At 40.5% G+C, this 23,551-nt stretch overlaps 3 protein-coding genes and 1 long non-coding RNA gene across 9 annotated transcripts in view; 2 read left to right on the top strand and 2 right to left on the bottom strand.

Moving 5' to 3' along the window:
* Positions 1 to 670: 670 nt before the first annotated feature.
* Positions 671 to 5,860, bottom strand: poli (polymerase (DNA directed) iota). Of its 2 annotated transcripts, XM_037776683.1 has the most exons (10): positions 5,589 to 5,860; positions 5,306 to 5,434; positions 4,539 to 4,703; positions 3,952 to 4,098; positions 3,503 to 3,739; positions 3,197 to 3,375; positions 2,909 to 3,000; positions 2,699 to 2,832; positions 2,147 to 2,367; positions 671 to 1,586 (listed from the first exon to the last, which is right to left on the bottom strand). In XM_037776683.1, the coding sequence occupies exons 1-10, from the start codon at positions 5,683 to 5,685 to the stop codon at positions 810 to 812; spliced, it is 2,178 nt and encodes a 725-aa protein (XP_037632611.1). In that variant the 5' UTR covers positions 5,686 to 5,860; the 3' UTR covers positions 671 to 809. The 2 variants fall into 2 exon arrangements, with proteins under 2 accessions (XP_037632611.1, XP_037632613.1); XM_037776685.1 differs by lacking the exon at positions 5,589 to 5,860 and having other exon boundaries at positions 4,539 to 4,724; positions 5,241 to 5,365.
* A 492-nt stretch (positions 5,861 to 6,352) lies between these two features.
* zgc:152968 (uncharacterized protein LOC564848 homolog) lies at positions 6,353 to 18,104 on the top strand. Of its 5 annotated transcripts, none has more exons than XM_037776680.1 (16): positions 6,363 to 6,735; positions 8,492 to 10,020; positions 10,092 to 10,187; positions 10,862 to 11,117; positions 11,509 to 11,852; positions 11,961 to 12,104; positions 13,136 to 13,250; positions 13,342 to 13,407; positions 13,489 to 13,632; positions 13,787 to 13,900; positions 14,013 to 14,086; positions 14,207 to 14,311; positions 15,003 to 15,118; positions 16,303 to 16,441; positions 17,385 to 17,505; positions 17,743 to 18,104. In XM_037776680.1, exons 1-16 carry the CDS (start codon positions 6,591 to 6,593, stop codon positions 17,829 to 17,831), a joined length of 3,597 nt encoding a protein of 1,198 aa, XP_037632608.1. In that variant the 5' UTR covers positions 6,363 to 6,590; the 3' UTR covers positions 17,832 to 18,104. The 5 variants fall into 5 exon arrangements, with proteins under 5 accessions (XP_037632610.1, XP_037632609.1, XP_037632608.1 ...); XM_037776678.1 differs by having other exon boundaries at positions 10,859 to 11,117; XM_037776679.1 differs by having other exon boundaries at positions 6,365 to 6,735; positions 10,859 to 11,117; positions 13,492 to 13,632.
* The window catches only part of LOC119492321 (UDP-glucuronosyltransferase 2A1-like), a 12,985-nt gene continuing 7,366 nt past the window's right edge, over positions 17,933 to 23,551 (bottom strand). Inside the window, exons 4-9 of the mRNA XM_037776688.1 lie at positions 22,455 to 23,081; positions 22,087 to 22,235; positions 21,803 to 21,934; positions 20,792 to 20,879; positions 19,646 to 19,865; positions 17,933 to 18,859 (exon numbers count right to left, since the gene is read on the bottom strand). Coding sequence (XP_037632616.1) covers positions 18,574 to 18,859; positions 19,646 to 19,865; positions 20,792 to 20,879; positions 21,803 to 21,934; positions 22,087 to 22,235; positions 22,455 to 23,081 — 1,502 coding nt within the window. The 3' untranslated portion in view covers positions 17,933 to 18,573. The remainder of the gene's footprint in view (positions 18,860 to 19,645; positions 19,866 to 20,791; positions 20,880 to 21,802; positions 21,935 to 22,086; positions 22,236 to 22,454; positions 23,082 to 23,551) is intronic.
* Positions 18,591 to 23,551, top strand: part of LOC119492326 — a 5,791-nt gene continuing 830 nt past the window's right edge. Inside the window, exon 1 of the long non-coding RNA XR_005207755.1 lies at positions 18,591 to 18,718. This is a non-coding gene — a long non-coding RNA (uncharacterized LOC119492326). The remainder of the gene's footprint in view (positions 18,719 to 23,551) is intronic.

Raw genomic sequence — 23,551 nt, 5'->3', positions numbered from 1 at the left:
TCCCTTTAAGAGTTTGGAATTTACTTTTATCCATATTTATGAGTAACATAAGAAGGTCGCTTCATGTAAAAGGAGATTTCACACAGAAAAATCAAGCAAGTTTGTAGATGCTTTGACATCAAAATTAAGTTTTATAAACAATATATTCTTATTTCCAGAACAGCAAATAATCTGCATATTAACACTGACATACAGGGGTGGACAAAAAAAGAGAAACACCTTACAAAATACTTGAAATAAATACCAACTCGGTCAAGTTCAAACTTTTCTTTGCCAGTAGCGGAGAGTAAACATTAATTCTTGACTTTAGAGACTCACTTATTAGTTTCTTCTAAAGCATTCAGCCACTGCTGATATATAGTTGAAACTTGCAGAAAAATGTTGTCTTTTTTGTTCAAACTTTCTAAATCATTGATTAATTAATTAATTGTTTTTAGTTGATGCTGGTGTGGATCTAACTGTAACCACTTTTCATCTTTTTTCCAAAGCAATTTTCTTATTTTTGGCATAATGTTTTAGACTTTTACCCCAACGTTACTCTACATTATTGTACTGTATTTGTGAGTGATGCATCAGAAATCATTTTTATGATACCTGTGATCCTCCATATCTGTGTAGCTGCCTTTTTTAATTTTGATTGATAGTAGTGTCACCAAAAAACATCTCCAAATTGTTTCTTGTGTTTCTTTTATTTTGTTCACCCCCTTTACATATATCACCTGAGAACAACTGAAAAGATTTTCTTTAAGATAAATAACATACAAAAAGAGTTTGTCCTGTCATGAATTACCTTTAACAGAAGTCCCTCTCTAACTGGGTTTGAAATACTTTAACAGATTGTTTGCCTGGCTGCCTTTTCCTGCAGCCTTTCCGTCTTTGGTCGTCGAGCTTCTCCCTGGTTTCCTGGACGACGGCGTCTTCAGGACCGGTTTCTGCTGCTTCCATCCTGACATCAGCTCCCTCTGAAGGTCCGGCGGAAGCTCAGAAAACACCTTAGGGTCCACATTTCCCGGGAAGTTACAGTCAGAAGACCGAGGGAATGACGGTGTCCCTTCTTCCATGACGTCTTCTCCTGGAAACGAACTTGGCCTCTGGTGATTCACGGTGGTCGGCCTGTTATTTGGATCCAATTTCTCTATAGTCTCGTTTATGTCTTTAGTATTTGGTAAGTCAGTAAATGACAGTGGAGGCTTGTCTTGTGTTACGTGGGGGATGTCAACCACTGCAGATGAGCTTGCTGGAAGGCCGGGGAGAGAGTTTGTGTAAGCAGGAGATAACAGCTCCTTCTGGATTTCCTCAGGGAGAAGCTTGAACACATCTGGGTCAACATTCGGGGGCAACCGATGTGTCACTGTGATATTTGCTTCTTCGGGGTCTGACCTCGCTGTGCTGCAGGATACTCCCTGAAGCGGAGGGTCTTCTACGGCAACAACAGGCCTCTGTTTTCCTTTAGACCCACATAACGCTGCCTCAGAGCTACGAGGGCTTTTTGTGGTCTTTTGAGGAGGGGTCTGTTGAGTAATCACGCTGTGTGTGTTGACCTGATGATCTACGCAGTGACTATCCCCACTCTGAGAGGAAGCATCCTGTTGGAGAATAAAAGAGGAGGAGAACAAATTAGTTCAGGAAATTAAAAGTACTACCACACTATTTCTAAGAAGAGAAAACCTTAGGGTCCACATTTCCCAATAATATAATAATAATTCCTGTTGATATAATTAAATCAATGTGACCTGGATCCAGATAAGCACTCTCTGACAGGTTTTAGCTCCTCAAATGTGAGGATCTGCTGCTTCTCTTCATCATATATAAAAGTAAACCAAATATAGCGGTGCAGGAATTAGTCCTGAAACCCTGAAATGACTTAGCATTTTAACACTTCCGGTTCCCTCGTCTGGAAGTCAATGGGTTTTTAGTTAGATGCCTGAAATAAGGTCTGTGGTTAACACAAGCTGAAGAGATTTTAACATTTTGTTCTACGACATAAAATATGTCAGTGAATATCTCGCTCCTGAATTTTGAAGCTTTTACGTGTCTTAAAAAAGTCGGTTGCTACAAGTGGCTTAATGAGACTACTGAACATCATCATGCCGACTGGTCTGACTGAATGAGCCTGATTATATACTGCATTACTTCCCTGTGCTACCTGGCTTTGTGATGAGAAGATCTGTGTATTTCTGGGAGACGTGCTCTGTGTGAAGAAAGATGTTATGGAGCCCTTTCCGCTGACGGCGGCTCCTCTGGTCTGTAGGTTACTGAAGCAAACGTTAATGAGGGTGAGGTGGAAGGCGGCGCCGCTGTCCACCATCTTGTGGAAGAGCTTCATGGCCAACGAGACCAGCTGGACCACAGCGTCATCACTGCTGCCTGTAGAAACAATACAGAAAACAGTGCTTTAATGACAGCAGGACATGGAGATGACAAGCAGAGCAGCTCTAAAATGTCTTGGACAGAATTTAAGGACTCAAAATTGTCATGGTTTGTGAGTTCAAGTTTGACTTTAGTAGATATCACAGAGGCTTTGAACTTATGGCACTTTAACCTGTACATTAATGGCCGTTAATGTTAAGGGCTAAATACACTTTCAAGTATTTTCATGCTGAGTGGAAACCCTGATAAAGTGTCTACAGTGTACATATGCCATCCTGAGCTCTTGTAGGTGGGATGTCACAGTGTCCTTCCTGGTGCAGGAGCTCACCAGAGGTGATCTTCTGTCCGATGTGGTTGGGGATCGGACACTGCCGGCTCTCCCGACTGAACCACTTGTTGGTCGCAGAGTATCTCCGGATGGTCAGCCGGAAGGTCTGAGGCTGCCTGCCGTCTTTGTGCATCCTGGTTTTCAAACAGATGATGAAAAGGTTAGATTCAGTGCCTCGAGCATAAAAGACCACGATGATGAGTGTCTCACCTCTCCAACAGACTGCTCAGGAGCTCTTGAATCTTTTCCAAAACGTCTTTAGTTGATGACATTTTCTTGAAGGAGTCTTCGTCACTGAGAGACTGCAACATGAATTAAGGAAAACATATTGTAAAATATAACATTTTCACATCAAAAGGGGCCTATAATTAAGAACTCTGACGACTCAAAATAACAATAAGGTCTGCAATGTTCATGAGTGTGCAGACTTGTACCACTGAGTCGATAATTACTTCGAGCTAAGAAGATACACGTCATTTCTGGGACATCCTCGCCTACCTGAGGGGCTCCAGTAGGGGTGACAGGTGAGTCATCAACACCGAGGGACAGATTCTTTAAGCGCTGAGCGCTGGGACCTCCAAACTCTCTCACCAACTCATTCAACGGGAAGAGCTGAAGGTCTTTCACGCTGACCAATCCCAGGGCCTGAAGTCTCTTAGCAGTTTGGTGACCCACCCCTAAGAATACATGATGGGAACACAAATATATTACATTATACAAGTGGGGGCAAAAAACATATCAAAGAGCTTTGAATTGAAAAATATTTAAGCACACGAAAGTTACACATAAGCTGATTGTGTATACCCGGTATTTTGCGGAGGCCGCTCAGGGAGCCCATGATGTCGCCGACGTTCTCCGACAGCAGGGTGGTTTGCTGATTGGGTTTAAAGGTGCCTGACACCAGTTTGGCCAGTAGCTTGTTCGTGGCGATGCCAGCGCAGCCAGTCAGACCCAGTTTGCTGTGGATGGCTTCTCTCAGTTCCGCTGCAATGTGTGAACCTAAAGCCAACCGTGGATGATCACTGGCTTCAACATCTGCAGCTGAACAGGAAGAGAAAAACAGAAAATGCAATCTCTTCAATGGAATCCAAAAGTAAACGTTGCATGTGGTGGGAAACTGAGAGTGCAATGCAAATATTCTTTTACATGTTTTAGCTTCTTGGCTTGTTTCACAACTCATTTCCTGGTTTCCATGAGCCAGATGTACAGTATGTACATAGATGTACAGCTACACACCACAAAATGTGACTCACTTAAATGGTTGTAGATGTGTCCTTTAAATGAAAAGTTGTTAGACTCCGGTGTCTCTGCTAGCCTTCTTTCTACCATCTTTGTGACGTCCATGAAGTTTTCATCAAATCCAAGCCTCTCTACCAGCGGACAGTAGGACATCAGCAGCTCTGGATGGAGGACAAGTAAAGGTAAAGGGAGAGGAGCAAATAAATACAAAATACACACGATGTAAGCTAAAGGAAACATCCACTTAATTTCCCAAAATAGCTTTTAACAACCATCAGAGAACAGCGTGATGCGGTAATCTGTGGGCTATGTATGTGTAAATGAGGAAAGCAAAGGCAGTAGTAACAGTGGTAGCACAGCAGGAGTGTGAGATTTTTACAATTAAACTGACTGACACCAAAAACCTGATATTTTGTGTAGATGTTTTAAGATAGCTCAGTTATTATCTGCTACTACCTAACAGAAAATTGACCCACAGATGAGAGATGAATCTGTTTATTGAGTGTGTTTTGGGTGGATTTTACTCTAAATACTAAATCCTTTTCGACTATATATATTTTTTTATTAGAATACAGCTTTATTCGCTGAGCATCCTGCCTACCTGTCAGTTTATAGGACATTTCTCTATAGTGTGTCAAGTCTTCTCCTTTAACCAGCACCAGCTGAGGACATTTCTCCTTTGCATCGGTCACAGACATCAGCTTGGTGACACCCAGATCTCTTGCCACATAGTTACAGGTGACTATGATGTTTTTCTGCTGAATACCTGATGATATGAGAGACATTAGAGATTAGGTGGGAGAGAGGAGGATGATGGCTAAGCTGTCATCCATGATGGCGAATGACTCCCACCCCATGCAGGACACAATCTCAGCACTGTAGAGCTCCTTCAGCGACAGGCTGCTCCACCCAAAGTGTGTGAAGGAGCGCTATCACAGGTCCTTCCTTCCTGCAGCTGTCAGACTCCACAACCCGCACTGCTCCCAGTAGACCACTTACACACCAAAAAACTGACAATAACTTGATATTTTCAGGTGGAATTTCATTTAATTCTCACTGTGCAATATTATTTTCCAGTTGTGCAATTTTGTTAATAGTCTGTTTATTGTCAATACTGTATATACTGCTCCTATTTTTATACTTCCTTCTATTTAAATGGTTCATATTTTGTTACACTTTGTTTAGCTCTTTTTTACTGTGTTAGCTGATGCATCTTGTTTTTTGCACTATCCCCTTTGCTGCTGTACACTGCACATTTCCCCACTGCAGAACTAATAAATGAATATCTTATCTTATCTTATTATGGAACCACAAAAGTGTTATTTAAACTTGTATTCTTCCGCCACAGAGGATATTTTATCACTTTACCTAAAGGGACCTCTCTCAGTGCAGGGTTTCTGATCATCTCCACCTGAGCATAGAAGCAGTCCAGGTCAAAATGCAGAATGACTCTGTGTGCAGGTGTTGTTGGTCCTGATGTCTTATTGAGGCTTGGACCTGAAACAAGAGATTAAACATACAATAATTAACCATCTGACACGTATAGATAGGTGTCAGACAGAGCAGTGTGTCACTCTGTTTGTCAAAAAGCCAGATGAGAGCCAAAATAAACTGTATAGTTAGCCTCAGACTCCCAGTCTTCATACTTTACCAGAGGCAGCAGTAGTGGGGCTAAGTGGGACTACATCCGCGAAACTGTTCTTCCACTCGGTTTCATCCTCTTCCATCTCATCCTCACTGTTATCCATTTCAAACAACGCAGATTGTATGTGTTTTGGAGACTTTAATATCCCAGATGAGACCACTGTTGTTGCGGAAGGGAAAGTGTACCAAAACAGTGGAACTACTTTTTAGTTGTAGGTCCTAGTCCTGTTTTAGGCAGCAGCGCCATCTGCCGACGCGGAGGGATACCGGCGAAACAATGAACTGCAGTCAACTGTCATGGCTTTATTTTTTATTTAATTATTTAATTATTTTTTAATGCGGGGATTACATTTAACAAGTTTTATTTCCTGAAAATATAAATATTCATTGACCAAAACAAAAAATATGAATTTGTAATATTATCATTGGTATTTTTTCAATTCTAACGGTCGTCTCGCGAGCTACAACAGAGCTTATATAAAGGAGGCAGACGTGACGGGAATTTCAGTTGGAGCTTGTACGAATTTTTTTTTTTTTTTTAATGCGGGGATTAAATTTAAATTATTTTATTTCCCAAAAATATAAATAATCATTAACCAAAAAAAATATTAATTTTGTATAATTATTGGTATTTTTTCAATTGCTAACGGTCGTCTCGCGATCTATGACAGAGCTTATATAAGCGGGGCGGACGTGACGGGAATGTCAGTTGGAGCTTGCACGAATTTGTATTTATTTATTTATTTTTTTTTTTTAATGCGGGGATTCAATTTAAATTATTTTATTTCCTGAAAATACAAATATTCAAAAAATATCAACAAAAAAACAATGACCAAAATTTGTTTTAATTTGTATTATTATTATTGTTATTTTTTCAATTCTAACGGTCATCTCGCGATCTACGACAGAGCTTATATAAAGGAGGCGGACGTTGGGTGAACTTCAGTTGGAGTTTACACCTGTTGCTCGACGGTTAATCAAACCAAACTGTTTTTTGCGTATCGTGATAATGTTTCCCTCGTTTGGTCTTTTTGCTGATATAAATTGTCCTATTTCCCAACGTGGACATTGTGAGCGGCCGCACTGTTTGTACAAACATGCCACAGAAGTGACGGATATGTCTGGTGCCTCGTCTAAATCTACGATAGTTGCAGGTCAGTGTTTTCAGGTAGCTAGATTTAGCTAACGTTATCTAGCAACAATTTCAGTTGTGCGTTAGCTTTGTCGTTTTTTGCCTGTTAAAAGTTTTCAATTAGATTTACAACAACATTTAAGAGTAAAGTGGGTCAAATAATTTAATATAGACAGATAATAATGCACACAGTGCACTATACTCACTTTTTAACAGTCTCTTCTGCACTATATTCACTTTTTAACAGTCTTTTCTGCACTATATTCACTTTTTAACAGTCTCTTCTGCACTATATTCACTTTTTAACAGTCTTTTCTGCACTATATTCACTTTTTAACAGTCTCTTCTGCACTATATTCACTTTTTCACAGTCTTTTCTGCACTATATTCACTTTTTAACAGTCTCTTCTGCATTATATTCACTTTTTAACAGTCTTTTCTGCACTATATTCACTTTTTAACAGTCTCTTCTGCACTATATTCACTTTTTAACAGTCTTTTCTGCACTATATTCACTTTTTAACAGTCTCTTCTGCACTATATTCACTTTTTAACAGTCTCTTCTGCACTATATTCACTTTTTAACAGTCTCTTCTGCACTATATTCACTTTTTAACAGTCTCTTCTGCACTATATTCACTTTTTAACAGTCTCTTCTGCACTATATTCACTTTTTAAGTCTTTTCTGCACTATATTCACTTTTTAACAGTCTCTTCTGCACTATATTACTTTTTAACAGTCTCTTCTGCACTATATTCATTTTTAACAGTCTCTTCTGCACTGTATTCACTTTTTAACAGTCTCTTCTGCACTATATTCATTTTTTTAATAGTCATATATCACAGATGTTACCCTGCACTTTATTCAGTTTTAACAGTTTTCTTCATCTCCTTGTATTTTTATATCTGGTATATTTCTTTTTGTACTTCGCACTACTAACTTTTTTACTGCCTTTTTACTAATCTATCTATCTATCTATCTATCTATCTATCTGTCTGTCTATCTGTCTATCTGTCTATATATCGTTAGCTTAAAGATGAAGCAACTCACTTTTGTACTAAAATTCTTGACTTCCTTGCATGTTTTTTTTGGTTTCTTTTCAAATAAGGGTTAGAAATGTACCCAAAACTAACTGCTATAAATGGTATCACATTTATTTTCCCTGTAATTTTATAATAAGTGATGTAATTTTAAAATGTAGCACACTTGTGGACAGGGAATGAAATTAGCACCTGCCTCCTGCCAAATACAGGGTAAATGTTGGCTTTGGCAGGTAAAAATGTCAGGTCACCTGCCATCATGGCAGACAGGTTTTCCTTATATTGAGATATAATATTTTTAAAAAAGCAATTCTAAAGCCTAAATTAAATGTAGTCAAGGATTAGGGTTACATGTTTTATTCCAAAATTTTACGGTCTGGTACCACTGACTCAGTATTTACAATTTTATAGAGTCCTACCTAGATTTCAGAAGTGGCAGACAAAAAAAAAAATAGTGGCCAGTAGAAATATTCAGTGACCTGCCACAGTGGCAGGTGAGGAAAAAGGTTAATTTCCAAACCTGCTTGTGGGTCTATTGTCATCTTGGCTGTTTTTTTTTAAATTCAGATGCTTGAAGCTTTTGTTATAAGAACACAAATTATGGTAGTGTAAAGATGCAGTTACAGGTCACCAGGACTCCCAACATCTTATTTATATTTAAACCAATCTCACCCGGTATTATTTTCCACCATATCACCAATGCTAATAAGTCCCTATTTCATATTCCTTTTGTACAGGAGTGCAAAATGGCTATCCAGTGAATGATGAGACCAAAGATGACTCCCTCCAGGAGCTGGAGCGGATTAACAAGGAGATTGAAACTGTAAGGCACGAGGTGGAGCAGGAGCAAAGACGACTGTCAAACTACCAGACTGCACAGGGAGACAGCATAAACACTGCGACTAATTTCTCTGTATCTAAGTCAGGTAGAAATGTAGACGGAAGTCCTTATGGGCTGTCTTCATGCACAGATTTTACTAAAACATACTCCTGGGCAAGGAAGTACGTGGTTGACAACTCAAAGCCAAGAACCGATTTGGAGTATGACCCTCTGTCCAACTTCTCTGCTGGCATGCGGTCTTACAGCTCATCAAGTAAAGAGCAAAAAGTGAAAAGCGGACAAGGTTTGAAAAGAGAAAGAAACACTGTACATTGTGACCAAAATAAGCCTGTCGCGTGTGTGTCTCTGCTTTCTCGATCGCCATCTCCAGAGCCACTTGATGACTCTAATGAAGACGATGTCCTTATTATTGACATTCCTCCCTCGCCTGACAAAAAGAGAGTGAGAGCTCAGAAACCAGTTGATTCTGTTGCTGGCAAATCCCTCCAGGATAAAGTGGAGGAATTGGAGGAGGTCAAAACAGTGTCTATTTTACTTCTAAACGCTGATGAGTGCAAGATAACCCCTCCACCTGCGTCAATGATAAAAGAAAATAGAGTTAGTAGCAGTGCTGAAAATAATCTTTCTGAACACAAAGAATGTGAAAATATACCGGTTGATGGGAGTGTAGTGGAGTCAACTGGCTTTTTAGAAGACCTACAAAGTGAAAGTCAGAAAATTACTCACTTACGGGCTGCTGAAACAGTAGTGGAGAAAAATCTTGAACCTGCAAATCCTCCTGCCACCACAGACCAGCGAGATCTCAACTGGAACAATGTGAAAGTGGAAAAGGAAGAGAACACGTTTCAGATTGAATTGACTCAGCGTGAGCTGCCCCATAGTGTTAAGAAAATGAATCCACTGCAGCCACATCATTTTCTACCACAGAATTCACTTTTTTATAAAGCTCCAGTTGCTAAGTCAGACTCGCCAAGCAGACAACAAACCAAGCAAGCCCAGACAGCAGAGCAGAACAGGGTTAGTAATTCGTGGTCTTCCACAAAATGTGTACCATCAGTGCTGCCACACAGCGGGAAAACACCAAGTAAAATGCCAGGACAGATTCAGGGTAAAGCTGCTGCACCTGAAAGCTACCTTGAGCCAGCAAAACCAGCTTCAGACAGCGGCCAAGGTCCGGCTCGGCACGACTTGTCAGCATCCAGTTTGGCAAACAGAGCTGAACCATCATCCGCATCAGCTGGACAGCTTTTCGTGACCGAAGACAATGAGGAGGTTATAATCATTAGTTCCAGCTCCAGTGATGAAGATGAGGTCAACTATTCAGTTGCGGATCTGTCGGACAGTGACCCAATGGAGGAATGCTACAGGATCTTCATGGAGGCAAACAACGAGGATAAGCAAAATGAAGAGCAGCCTGATGTGTATGTAAGTATGCTGTAGACACTCCAGATCAAAGATGAAGAAAAAGATCTTTTCCCTCACCTTGTCATTTTTAGGTTGGATCTGTGGATGTGGAGTTGCCGAAGTTAAACGTCAAACCCAAAGCATTGCCAGTAAAGAAGAGGGTTGCTCATGAAGTCAAACATACAGAGGTACATGGTACATACGCATGATAGGGATAATGTTGGGGAGGCACTCCTGAACAGGAAAAGGTAGAAATAAACAAACAAAAGACAATATGAATTAAAACTCCTATTAAAAATAACTTTTTAATAGTATCAAATACTGTAAGAATCTAACGATATTACTTCAAAAATACTGTACACAGCAATTTTATTTTTTCAGTGCAGATTATTTTCTAGATTAATCGATTAATCGTTCGGTATAAATTGTCAGAAAATAGTGAAAAATGTCCATCACAGTTTCTCACAGTCCACGGTGAGGTCTTAAAATGTAATGTTTTGTCAGTCCAAAACCCAAAGATATTCAGTTTAATATGGTATAAAATAGAGAAAAGCAGAAACTCTCGATATTTGAGAGGCTGAAAAGAGCATTTTTTTTGGTTGCCATTTTTTAATTAAAAATTACTTTAACGATGAATTGATTATCAAAATAGTGATTATTTTTCTGTCGATCGATTAGTCGACTAAATGTTGCAGCTCTAATATGCACTCATGTAGTAAAACTAAATCCATTTGATAATATGGTACAATATATATATATAGATATAAATATTAGATAAGTATTTCAGAATGGCCATTATTGCCGTGAGATTATTTTTTGTACTTTGAGATTATTTTTTTGATTTACCTGCTCTGTTCAGCAGCCTGCGGCTAAGAGCAGACCTAAGACCCAGGTGCTGGTTCCCCTACGTGGGCCTGCGGTGTCAGTATCTGCCTCCCAGCCCTCCATCACCTCCAAGATCCAGCAGGTACAGCAGAGAGCCTCCATGCTGACTGCTTCAGTTAAAGGTGGTCAGGCTTTTGTTTCCGCCACCTGTCAGAGGAAGCCAGAGACCCAGAGTGCACCTTTTCCTTCAACTCAGACCCCTGAAAACCTGCAGCCTGCTCCTGCGCAAAATGGTAAGCATCTGTAGGATGGGATTTAATAGGTTAATTATTTTAGAAAGATTATCATTAAAAATTAAAATGTCAATATCAAATAGTGTCCCAATATATTAAAGTAAATAAAATGTAGGAAAATTGATACACTTCATTGTCTAATTCCCAAATGTTTTGAATTTAAATGCTATTAATTTTTGCTGTCATGTCTGTATGTAAGACATTGCCATTTTACCAGTAAAACATTTTGAGACCTGCTCTGTTTTTAGATAGATAAATCGATCGATCAAGCATCATTTCTTTCCTGTTTTCGTATGCAAAAATTTTAAGTACACTTTCTTCTTGTGGTGTGTTTTAGTAGCTTTGCCTGAATGCATTACGTCTGCATGTGTGTTTTTATTTTATTCCACAGTTTGCTTGAACTACATATCTTTGAGAACTGCTGTGATCGGAGCGGACAACAACTTGCACTATATCCTCCCAGAGGGCATGTTCCCTCTGCCTGTCACTTCCAGTTCCAGCCAAGTTACTTCAGTGCTAACCCCAATCAGTCAAGTGCACACGAGCTCTGTCGCTGTGAGACAAATGTACCATCCAATTGCAGTTACCCCTGTGCAAAGATACCGCACAACAGCACCTGTGCTCATTCCTGCGCCGGCACGTAAACCTTCGCTGACCTCTGCCTTTGCATCGGCGCATTCGAGTCCAGCTGCTTCTTCCACTACTCCTCAAGCTGCTGTCCATACTCCTGTTAAGGTGAGAAGTAAAATGCAGCCTTTGTTTGGGCCATTTTCAAAGACTTGAACTAAACTTTTCACCAAACATTTCATCTGTTAAATATTAATAAGTTATCTATTCTTTTAGCCAGTGCCTACTAAACGTAAATTGAAGCAGCAGTCTGAGGCCGCCAAAAACAAAGTGACCCATGACATCCGACAGCGTTATGTCAACATGTTCACAGAGGAGTTCCTCAAGACAACAGCCGATGTTAATGATGCCTTTGAAAAGGTGAGCTTGTGCCACTTAAAGGGATAGTTTTTTTTTTTGTAGTGAGGTTGTATGAGGTACTTATCCATAGTCAGTGTAGTCTCCTACCTAGATCTACCTTCACAGCGCTGTGTCAACACTAAAGAAAGGTCTGGCTCCACACATTATCATTCTGGTATAGGGGAAAAAACCACTCTGGCTTGTCTGTTTTGGCACGGAGCCTTCTTCAGAACGCTCTGAAGAAGGCTCCGTGCTGAAACACTGATGTGACGTTGGCCAGTTAAACAAGTGAAATGCTAATATTTTGTCCGCTTTGATTTGGAAATCGGGGATGTGCTACCCTATCACATTTTTTAACACTCATGTTTTGTTTGCGGCCGGGATGCTCCGAGCAGATACACTGTCTGCTAGCTAGTGATGACATGGGGAAGAGCAAATTCATTGACACTTGGCTATTCAACCAAGATTTTGTGGCGTGGCTGAAACCGGTACCAGGCAATGTATACGAGGCACGGTGTATTTTGCGTAAGAAGTATTTCAAACTCGGCACAATGAGAATCAAGACAGTCGAATCCCACATGCAGATTGAGGCCAGTGTCTTATGAGAGCGCTCCGACTTTTTTGTGTAGCCCCTCTGATCGCTTCTAGCTGAAAATCTCAGAACTTTTCAGTAAGGCGCTGTGTCCTCAGCCAGCACAGAACGCTATATAGACACTCAGCCTAAGAAACACAAAACGGCAACAGACGCCAGGCAATTCCAAATTCTGTTCTTAGTAATTGATGTTTTTTTTTCCCCTTAAATTTTGCTTATAAATTTGGTCTTAAATTTCATTCCGAGTGGCATTAAAAAGGTCTTTAAGTCTTAAATCTAACTGGCCTTAAGCTGTAAGAACCTGTGGGGGGCGTGCCGACCGCCATCTACTGTAGGTAATACTCTGACTACTGATAAGTACCTCACCCCCACTTCAAAAAATCCGAACTATCCCTTTAATGTCATCCTCACTGACAAACTACAGCGTGGATATTAATTTCTGTCCCTGTTATGTTGATAGGCAGTTGCTGAAGAGAAGTCTGTGTTTAATCGCAGTGTGAACAAACTCAAATATCAGACTGTTGTAGTGAATGCACTGAAGAGGCTGAAGAACCAAAGCGCTGTTGCTGCTAAAGGTGAGAATTTCTAAAAAACTGCTCTTCATGAAATGTGATGCAAGATAAAATTGAGTTATATTTAAGCCATTTATATGTTTTTCTGGTGAAGATGAAAATGAAGTCATCAGCCAAAGATCCAAAGGCAACATTTCACTTAACCTGAAGAAGTTTAAAGGTGAGAATTGGTTTCCTTTTGAATGCATTTGTCATTTCATTCAAATATTTTGACAGCTTCTCAGTGAATTCCTTTTTCCAGCAGATGATATGGCATTTTATGAGAGTTTGAAGGACTATATTTTGACTGAGGAAAGTCTGGCTGAGATCAACTATCCTGTCCAGCACCCAGAGAAACCTGGTTGTGCGGTTCTTTTTGTTGACAATAAGAAAGGCAGTGCAGACCGTAAGTGAAAACATCATACTCCCTGAAAGGACAATTTGATGCTTTTCTCATATTATATAACTAGAGGGCACACTCAACCTGTGCTGCTGCAATGAGGGTTTCTTTTCTCTGCACATTTCACTCTGATGTGCTTCTTCTGTTTTGTTGGTTCAAGCCCTTAAGAGGATCTGCTGTCGATGTGGAGCAACGTACTCTGTGAACCAAATGGGCAAACACATCCGTAAGGAGGAGTGTAATTACCACTATGGGAAAGGACTTACGAAAAGAGGTGAGAGTATAAACCATAGTTTTATGCTTTAAAAACATCTCAAATGTTTCAAAGTGTGTACCATACAGTTTACAGTATCAGATGATTGTGTGCATTTTTAAACCGTTAACAGTGCCAGGTGGAGTGGAGACCCGCTACAGTTGCTGTGAGGGAGTCATGGGAGCACCTGGATGTCAGGTGTTTAAGGTAGGAAAAGACGGAGTGAGAGATTATTCCAAAACTTTATTCTCTTCTAAAACCCCCTCAAATGAATTGGTGGGTAAATGTTTGATTTTTCCGTTATTTTTTTTGCCTCATCTTCACCAGTTGCATGTCCATGATTCCCTCAGCCTGGATGGGTTTGTGTCGACCGCCCCCAGACATTCCTCAGATACGAGCTGTCCTGGGGTCTACTCCTTGGATTGTGAAATGGTGATCAGCTTTTTATAAATCTTCCTAATGTTGAGCACTAAACCCCAATTCATTTGTAGAAATTTCATTAGAATAGTACGACCACAGAAATTCACAAAAGTAAAACTAATGTTTTTCAAAAAAGACAATATACTGTAACTTTGGTTAATTGACAGAATGAAAAATTCTTCAACACCAGATCGTCTTTATTTGCTCCGAAAGGATTACTGTATATCTCTTCAGCTTTCCCCAATATACTGTGTATATACACTAGGGCTGTCAAAGTTAAAGCAACCTGCAATTTTTAGGTTGTAGCGGGCTCAGTTTTAAAGCTAGAGTGAAGATACTGGCATCATATGAAACTAGACTACAAAACCGAAGGAATCCATTGGCACCAACCATGTCATACTAGCTTTTCACAAAGGAGGCTAAATAACGCTCCAAACTTAGGCTAAATTTTGGCAGGGAAAAACTGGCATTGCCATTTTCAAAGGGGTCCCTTGACCTCTGACGTCCAAGATATGTGAATGAAAATGGGTTCTATGGGTACCCACGAGTCTCCTCTTGACAGATATGCCTACTTTATGATAATCACATGTAGTTTTGGGCAAGTCATAGTTATTATGATTAATGTTATGATTTGAGCATATATTGTTATGCTAAATGCAGTACTGTTTTGTCTTGTTAATTTATTTTATTTTTTTCCTCTTAGTGTTACACCATTCATGGTCTGGAGCTGTCCAGAGTGACGGTGGTCAACTCTAGTCTGCAAGTCATCTACGACACCTTCGTCAGACCTGATAATGAGGCCACTGACTATAACACCAGGTAATGTCATTAGCTACTTGGCTGTGTTTTCTACAGAACCCAAACATGTTGTGTACACCTACTTTACAATTTATCCCCCCTCTGGTAACGACCCAAATCTGATATGGAAACTGGCAAGAACCAACAAATTGGATATTAAAGCACTTGTATTGTCTTAAATAAGAATTTAGAGAGCAAATATAGGAATACACAGTTAAAGCAAATGGTCTTGCCCATTAGCTGAAAGGCATTGGAAATTTACATTACCACACAACAGATAGAATGTCCAATGATCATTACTAATGCAGGGTGATACGATGATGGAAATGGTACAACTACTGTATTTATCACTGCATTTTTAATCGGCCAACTGTATGGTGTCAAAACAGTCTCATAAGTATTCACAAACAAATGTCAAGTTATGTAACTTGTAAAACACAATCCACAAATAAATGCAGAGTGATTTGGATCTGTAAATTTATTTTTGTATCTGTAAACTCGTGTATCATCATTTGTATATCAACCTAGCATTTTGGAAATATATTTGTGATATAAGTATATTTATTTTTGAGACTATTTTACCGTTGCCGTTACACACAAAATCCAAAATGTCATGTGACTCGCGTCTCGTAAAACACAATGCACAAATAACTGTAGAGTGATTTGTACCTGTAAATCTATCTGTATTTGTGCCCCTGATTTACAACTTGTATATTATCATTTGTAGATAAACACAACAGTTTTAAAAAATACAGTCATATTTTTACTAAAACCTCCACATTTGCATGGCTTAATAACATTCACAAACTTTATATTCATTTGCGAATAGCTAACTTAGCATTTTAAAATGGAAATCTATTTGTGGGGTTCCTGTGGATCCTTCTGAGACTGTTTTACCGGCATGTGTGTGTCAGAAAAAAAAATCACAAGTGCAGGGAAGAACCAGCGCTCTCCAGTAGGTGGCGATAATGCAACATTTTTGGATGTCAACTGCTGCTGCACATTTCAGCAACAAGGCAATTCAAAGTGCTTTACATTGTACAGAAGCACAGATACAGATTTACAGATACAAATCACTCTGCATTTATTTGTGCATTGTGTTTTACAAGTTACATAACTTGACATGTGTTTGTGAATACTTATGAGACTGTTTTAACACCATACAACTGCTCTATCAGTAGCCTGTGTGTGTGATACTTGTCAAGGTTTTCCGGCATCAGTGAGGAGGATTTGAAAGGTAACCGCACCTCCCTCAGAGAGGTGCAGGAGACCTTATTGAGATTCATCAGCGCCGACACCATTCTGATTGGACACGAACTGGAAACAGACCTTTGTGCCCTCAAGGTGAATACTACAAGCTTCTTTGCAACATTATTGGCCTTCTTGTTTGCATAGATTCTTTCACAAGATCTACTTATAGCAATCCTGGCTAACCTGCGGCCAGTCACATCAGCATGGCCACCAGCCAAGCTCTAAACGATCTCCCTGCAAAGAACCTTTTTTTTATATTATTTCAGGAGTATCCCTGTGCATAGTTCATGCTTTCATTTATTCATTTTGATGCCATGTTTTTAATTTGTATGTGTATTTTTGTTGAGGTGGGCTTTTTATAATATGGATTATTGATGACCTGAATGTACAGGGTGTTGACATACTAATGTAAATACCTCATGAGACAGTACAAACTCTGAATTAATGTGACAATTCCAAACACAGCAACAACTCTGGGTCATAGAAGGTTGCAAAGTACCAGCTTTTCTCAGCTGTTAGAGGAGTTGGGCAATTAAATTTTTTTAAAGCAACTTAAGAAAACTAAGCTATAAAAATGACAATAGTATATGATATGTCAGAGGAAGAGTCTCATTAATCATGACAACATACAGTATGCCAGATGCATAACTGCATTGACCAAGAAGAAGTGTGGCCATGAGTTGAACAGGTATATAATGGACGTAAGGGGTTAACAAATGCTAGATAGCATTCAACATTATATGACCCACTTTGGTCAAAGGTCTAAAAGTCTAAGGTACTTTTTCATCAGGTATTTCTCTCAACCATTGCACAACTGGTTTGACTTTGAGTAACCATCTTTTAAGTGGATCAAAAGTGTGAATAGAAAGCGTCACATTTTTGGGCCCCAAGCCTGCTGGTATGCCATGCCATTGGCCGAGTTTTTGTTTTTCCACCTGTACCTACAGTATTCTCTATGATTCCTGTGTAATTTTCACTTTTCCAAAGAGGCTACCCCCAGTAATAAGAGCTTCAGTTATCTTCCTCTCTGCTGTAGTTGCTCCATGGGACGGTGGTAGACACATCAGTGGTCTTCCCCCACCGTCTGGGCCCCCCTCACAAGCTGACCCTTAACAACCTCACTGCTGAATACCTCAGGAGGATCATCCAAGAGAGTGGTGGGTCATCATGGATAACTACAGCCACCATACTACTGTCTGTTTTAGTTGAATGTCCATATACCATACATCTGAAACAAAATCTAAATTCAAATAAAGAAATGGATCATAATCAGACTACAAACTTTGAGTGTAAAAACCAAATCGTATGTATTTACAACTGTGTAATTAATTTATAGCTAATGCATGTTTTGTCAATGTGAACATTTGTTTACACCGTGTTGATGTTTCTCCCAGTTTGCGGCCATGACACTGCAGAAGACGCCGCTGCCTGCATGGAGCTTATGTTGTGGAAAGTTAAAGAAGACGGAAAACTGAAAAAATGATGGAAATAAAACATGATAACCCCCACACTGGTCATACATAAAAAAAACAGATGCTGTTATGCAAATAATATAAAATAATATCTATTTGTGTTCTGATGACATGGGAGGGCTGTTTATTTTTTTTGTGTGATTACTTAATTTATGTTAATACAATATTTCCTGCATGTTAAATTTTGATTTAAAGCCCATGTGTCCATGCCTGTTTAAATATTTGTGAAAACCTGAAGGGGTGGGTTATCATCCATATTATCCAAATAAAGGCACATAATGAAATCTGTGTGTGTGTGTTTTTTTTTTTTTATAAACCTAAACCAGCCAATGAACATTCAGCAATTAATGTCCAATTGGCCTCAGGTGCAGTTATGCAAATTAGAGCACACCTGTCTGCAACTGGTGTAATTACTGGTGATACAAAAAGGAGCAAAATGGAAGAATGAGTGCATGTTTTGGATGATGATACTTTATATGATGATATTTCTCCATGTAGAGGCTAACAATGTTTTTACTTCAGTCTTTTAGGCTAGGCTGACCAAACCTGAGTTTATGGTAAAAAATAAACAAATAATACAACACATGAAATATTGTTTGGAGTTTCACAAGAATACTGGACACTGGAATCAGATTTTCTTTTTTTATCTTTTAAATGTTTTATCCAGGGCATTGTGTTTACATTACATGATTTAGACCAGCAAGACAACCAGGTTGTTTTTTCATCAGTTTTTACCAGCTACATTTCAGTCAGTTACTCAGCCTTTCTCTTTTTCTTTCCCTTGCTGCCACAGCACCTTCGGAAGCAGAAACTGCAGGTCTTGATGAAGAGGAGTACTAGGAGCAGAACGATGGCGAGGAGGAAGGCCAGGACATCCAGGCTGTGATACTGGTACCAGGTGAGCTCATGGGCTTGGACCCTCAGGTGCTTGGCCCCTTTGTTTCTCATGGTGTACTCGATCCAGAATACCGCCTCATCCAGGGGACTCATTGGTCTGTCATGGTGGATACTAGACAGCCACATGACGTTCTCTTTGTACCTACGAATGTGAACATACAGGGGTGAAAATGTGAATTAATTTGTGGTTGAAAAGGGGTTGATTTTTTTTTAGTTTCATGTATTTTAAAACTAAAATCTCCAACAGGAAAGCCAATATATGAGGGGAAAAGACCATCCAGTGGTTTTGTAATTTCTTAGTGACCTTCAAACTCTGTCGTATTACATACTACATCAGGCCATGGCTCTTTTATGGCCTGTTGTCAATCTTGCTTCTGTATTATTAGTGTGAGCTCTTCAAAAAGGTAAAATGGCAAGAACAAAATTTTCATCCATCTAACCATCCAATTTCTGATGCTTATACGGGGCTGAGTTGTGTTGGCAGCAGACTAGGTAATGTAGCCCAGACGTACCTCACCCCAGCAACGTTTTCCAGCTCCTCCTGGGAAAACCAGAGGCATTCCCAAGACAGATATACAGTATAATCTCTCCTGCCTATTCTGGGTCTACCCCGGGGTCTCCTACCAGGTGGATTTGCCTGGAAACCCTCCAAAGGAAGGCTCCCAGGAGGAATCCTGATCACATGCCGGAACCACCTTAAAGGCACTTTCAGACAGAACGTGACAATGGCACCACTGCCCTCTGAAACCCATGTCCCGTGGCTTGGGAGCTGCGCCCAAATTTCAACCTGGTTGAACTTTGGGCACCAAATCTGCGCCTCCTCTATCCAATCTTCCCAGGGGACGGTTAGCTCTCATAAAACCATTTGCTTGGTTGCCACGGACATCAGGTCCATGTGTGGTAGCTGCAATAATGTAAAGTAACTTACGATTTGTCATTGATGACAGTATTGAATGCGTCTCTGAGGTCTTCAGTCTTCATGAAGTTCAAGTCCGCGATAATTGCAGCGCCCTTAGCTTTCATATGGACCATGTTGTCTGGCTGATCAGCGAACATGGGGAGGCCCACCATGGGAACACCGTGGTAGATGGCCTCATAGATCCCATTTGTGCCACCATGGGTGATGAAAGCTCTGGTCTTGGGGTGACCTGATAGGGTACCAAAAATTATAAAACATAAATTACTTTCTCCAGTCAAGACAGGCTGTTCAAGCATATATTTAATGTGTTTTCTCTCCTATGTCTGTTTAGGATTTTGTACTGTCAAACTAAATAATGAAAGAAAAAAAACACAATGCGGGGGATACCCTATTTTATTTAAAGGGTCTATTTGTAACTTTCAGAAATGCTTCTTAACAGCGACACCTGTGGCCGTGAAATCAACGAAAGTCAGCGTCGGGCTCGCGCTTACTCGCTCTCAATATACCTGAACGAGCATCACTAAAAACAGTGAGGCGACACAAGTCAGCTAAAACCACAATATCACTCTATATTTCAGCTGCTTGGCAGTAATGTTAGCTGACCAGACGAAGGTCTCTCCATGAACATGATTTAGATCTGATCCTAGTGTTGGCTTTTCCTGCCTAAGTGCAGGCTGAAGCAGCGGGGCTCTGCAGCGTGTCTCCCTGCTCTCTCCTCCCGCAGCCGGAAAAAGCAGAGGAGACACCGGCACCCGGTCGGTAACGAGAGGGTAACGTTACTAGCTAATGAGCTCCGTCACTTCACAAGACACGGGAAACCTCTGTTGGTCTGGAGGAGCTGCAGCATTTTTTTTCTGCGCAAACATCCACTGTGCATTCACTAGATATTCTCAGAGCTAAACTAACTCTTCTGCAGTGAGGAGTGAGCGCGCGTTCACGTCTAGAGGTGGAGCGAGCTGAGAACGCGCGCGCTCTCTGAGCGAAGGCAGGCAGGCAGAGTTGGAGAGGCAGCGGCCACACGCGAACGCGCATATGTGAGCGCGCATGTGTGACGACCCGCTACATTTATGCGCGTACAAAGTTACAAATAGTCCCTTTAAAAGTAAAAGTCATGAGGATTACTGTCGAAGGCCTGTTTATAACAGCTTTACTTACCCAGTAGGTCGTTCTGAGGGATCCAGTCGTATATTCTGGTGTTGGCACCCAGAGTCGCTGGTTTTTCTCCACTGTATCTCCACAGCACCTGTAAACAGTATAAAACACTGTTTAAAAAATTATTTACACGTGTAAAAAGTTACATACAGTCCCTTTAATAATACATGCTAAAACAATAAAGGAAAACTGTTGTATTTTATTAAAACTACAGTACTTTTATTTGGAAAATGGTTGATCTTTAGTGGTTAACTTAGTGATTTTAGGTAATCTATCCAGTGTGATTTGTTACCATAATTTATTTTTGAAAATTCCATTGCCACCCTTCCAATAAAATCTAAGCCAGCCCTCTAAACGTAAAAGTCTGTCACTAAGTGAGTGATGAAGTTACACCATTGGTCAGTCAAGTTGGAGTTTCCCCATTGGCCATTGCTTTTTCAAAATGGATAGGCATGACAGTGTATCCGCTATTAACGTCTTTGCCTCCGCGATCAATCAGCTGATCCACTTCCTCAATTCATACACGGTCGTTGTTGCTGGGCAACGCCCAATACCACCCGTATTAGGGCCCAGGGCACTGCTCAAGAGCCTGAAAATCATGCCCAAAGTTTTCCAAGACAATTTTCAACGCTGAAATTCTGATAGAATATTCTGATTTCCGATTGGCCCCCCCTTGACGGGTTCTTGGTCCCCGCCGTGCCACCTCATTTAAAAAATCCTGGAATCGCCCCTGTTTTTCTTGCCTTACATCCTGCCCCAATATCCTGATTCCACCAGAAAAAAATGACATGTCGTTGTAACTTTATTACCATTAACTGCAAATCACGCGTTACTGTTGACCTCCTATTTAATCTAATTAACTTTCAACCCTGCGGCGAGGTTTCACTGAATGCCAGCGTTGTATGAAAATCAATTTTCAATATAAATCATGCTTCAAATTGGGTAATTCTTCAAAGTTAACATTTTGTTGCCTTCAAGTGAATTCCAGTTGGCACATAGAGATTGTCCCCTGACCTTTTGTGGGATCTGAGCGAGGGCTGAGGCTATCATGTTTCCCCTCTCTGTAGTAATATTCTTGATGAATGATCCCAAAGTGAAGACCACAATACCGTCGTCTCCAGAACTCTGCACAAATTCCTCCATATCCTGCAAGAAGAGTAACATTATCTCAATGCAAACCAACCAGCATTTTCTTTTCTCTCCTCGGCATTTTAATGGCTTCGTTATTTAAGTCAGGAATACTGTGGATGTGGTATAATAAGAGATTAACAGGCCTGTGATAGTGGAGACAGCCCTACCTCTGGTAAAGGTTTAGCAGGTCTGCAGTGGATCCCACCAACAAATTTGAAGTTGGGAAGGAAAGGACGAGGGAAATCAAAATCCCAATAGGTTCGCATCAACCAGATATCTGCTCTACCCATCATCTCGCAGGCACTGGTGGGTGTTCCTGTCACAATGCAAAAGTAATGGGTGACAGCTATCCATTGAAAAGTATCACCCACACTGGCTAATTTTCAAATTATATTTACTTAAAATATCAAACTGTTGACAAAAGTGATTGGATATAAAATCATTGCAATGAATCCAGAGCTATTCAATCATCATTGGACTTTATGTGGTCCATACAAATGTGTTACACTGTAGTTCTTGTGTCAGAGTTGCTCACCTTTGACTTCAGAGTAATATTTATCGAGTCCTTTCCAAGAAACGTGATCAATCACGACGTCCTGCAGTGCGTAGAAGAGGAAGTTCCACACCCTCTCAGAGAAGTCCATCTGGTCAGTCAGTTTGCTCATAGCCCCGGGGACAAAGGAAGGAGGAGCGGGTAGCTGACCACAATGTCTCTCCCAGTTATGGGCTAGGGAGAAGCGCAGGGAGAAGACCAGCGGGATGCCCAAAATCTCTGCTACTAAGTCACTGCCGGGGTAGATGGGGTCAGCCAGGAGAAGGTCATATTTTCCTGCCTTCAGCTTCTTCATGATGGATTCTGATTTCAGCACGCCGTCCAAATATTTCAAAGAATACTGCAGGTCGACTTTCATCAGATCTATGTATCTGATGTAAATCTGCAAATAGCTCATGTGATCCATCTCATACATGGAGAAGTGAAGGAACTCCTCAAAAAACTCCTCCATGTTCTCCATTGAGACAGAGACGTTGAAGGGTTCATAGCCAAAGCGAGAAGGCTCACTGGTTTTCATGAACATCGATGTGCTCGGGACCAGAACCGTTACCCGGTGTCCCCTGTCGATCAGCGTATCCAGCACAGGCTTCATGTTAATCCAGTGGCTGCCTTCAGTGTACCACACCAAAATGTTCCCTCCGTTTACGCTCCATGTCACACAAAGTACCAGCAGGACACAAACAGAGAGATGCTGCCCCGGCTTCATGGTGCCTGTTTGTTAGGGTGAAAGCTTGCTGTGGCCAGATCCTTTTTAAAACCTGCTCCTAGAAAAATAATCATTAACTAAATAAAGCTGAACTCTGGCTCGTAGCCCTTTGTGCTGCATGGCATATTATATAACGGACACACCCCAAGAAAGTGGTTAGAGGTAAAAGGTAATGGCTGTAAAGTTAACGGTTTTAACCTGTACCAGAAATCCACAATCTGAAAGTAAAAACAGACTTAAAATCCTCAGATTCTACTTGTGTTATTTCACTTCATCTCTCCACAGCTAACAGAAACATAATGCTGGTTGTGCTGTTATTTTTACTGACAATAAGAAAGACAATCCAGACCAGAAGTGAAAACATATTTCCAGA

The sequence above is a fragment of the Sebastes umbrosus genome, chromosome 8 (assembly GCF_015220745.1).
Source record: "Sebastes umbrosus isolate fSebUmb1 chromosome 8, fSebUmb1.pri, whole genome shotgun sequence".
In the NCBI taxonomy this organism is placed as follows: domain Eukaryota; kingdom Metazoa; phylum Chordata; class Actinopteri; order Perciformes; family Sebastidae; genus Sebastes; species Sebastes umbrosus.
This window is presented reverse-complemented; position numbering and strand designations above follow the sequence as displayed.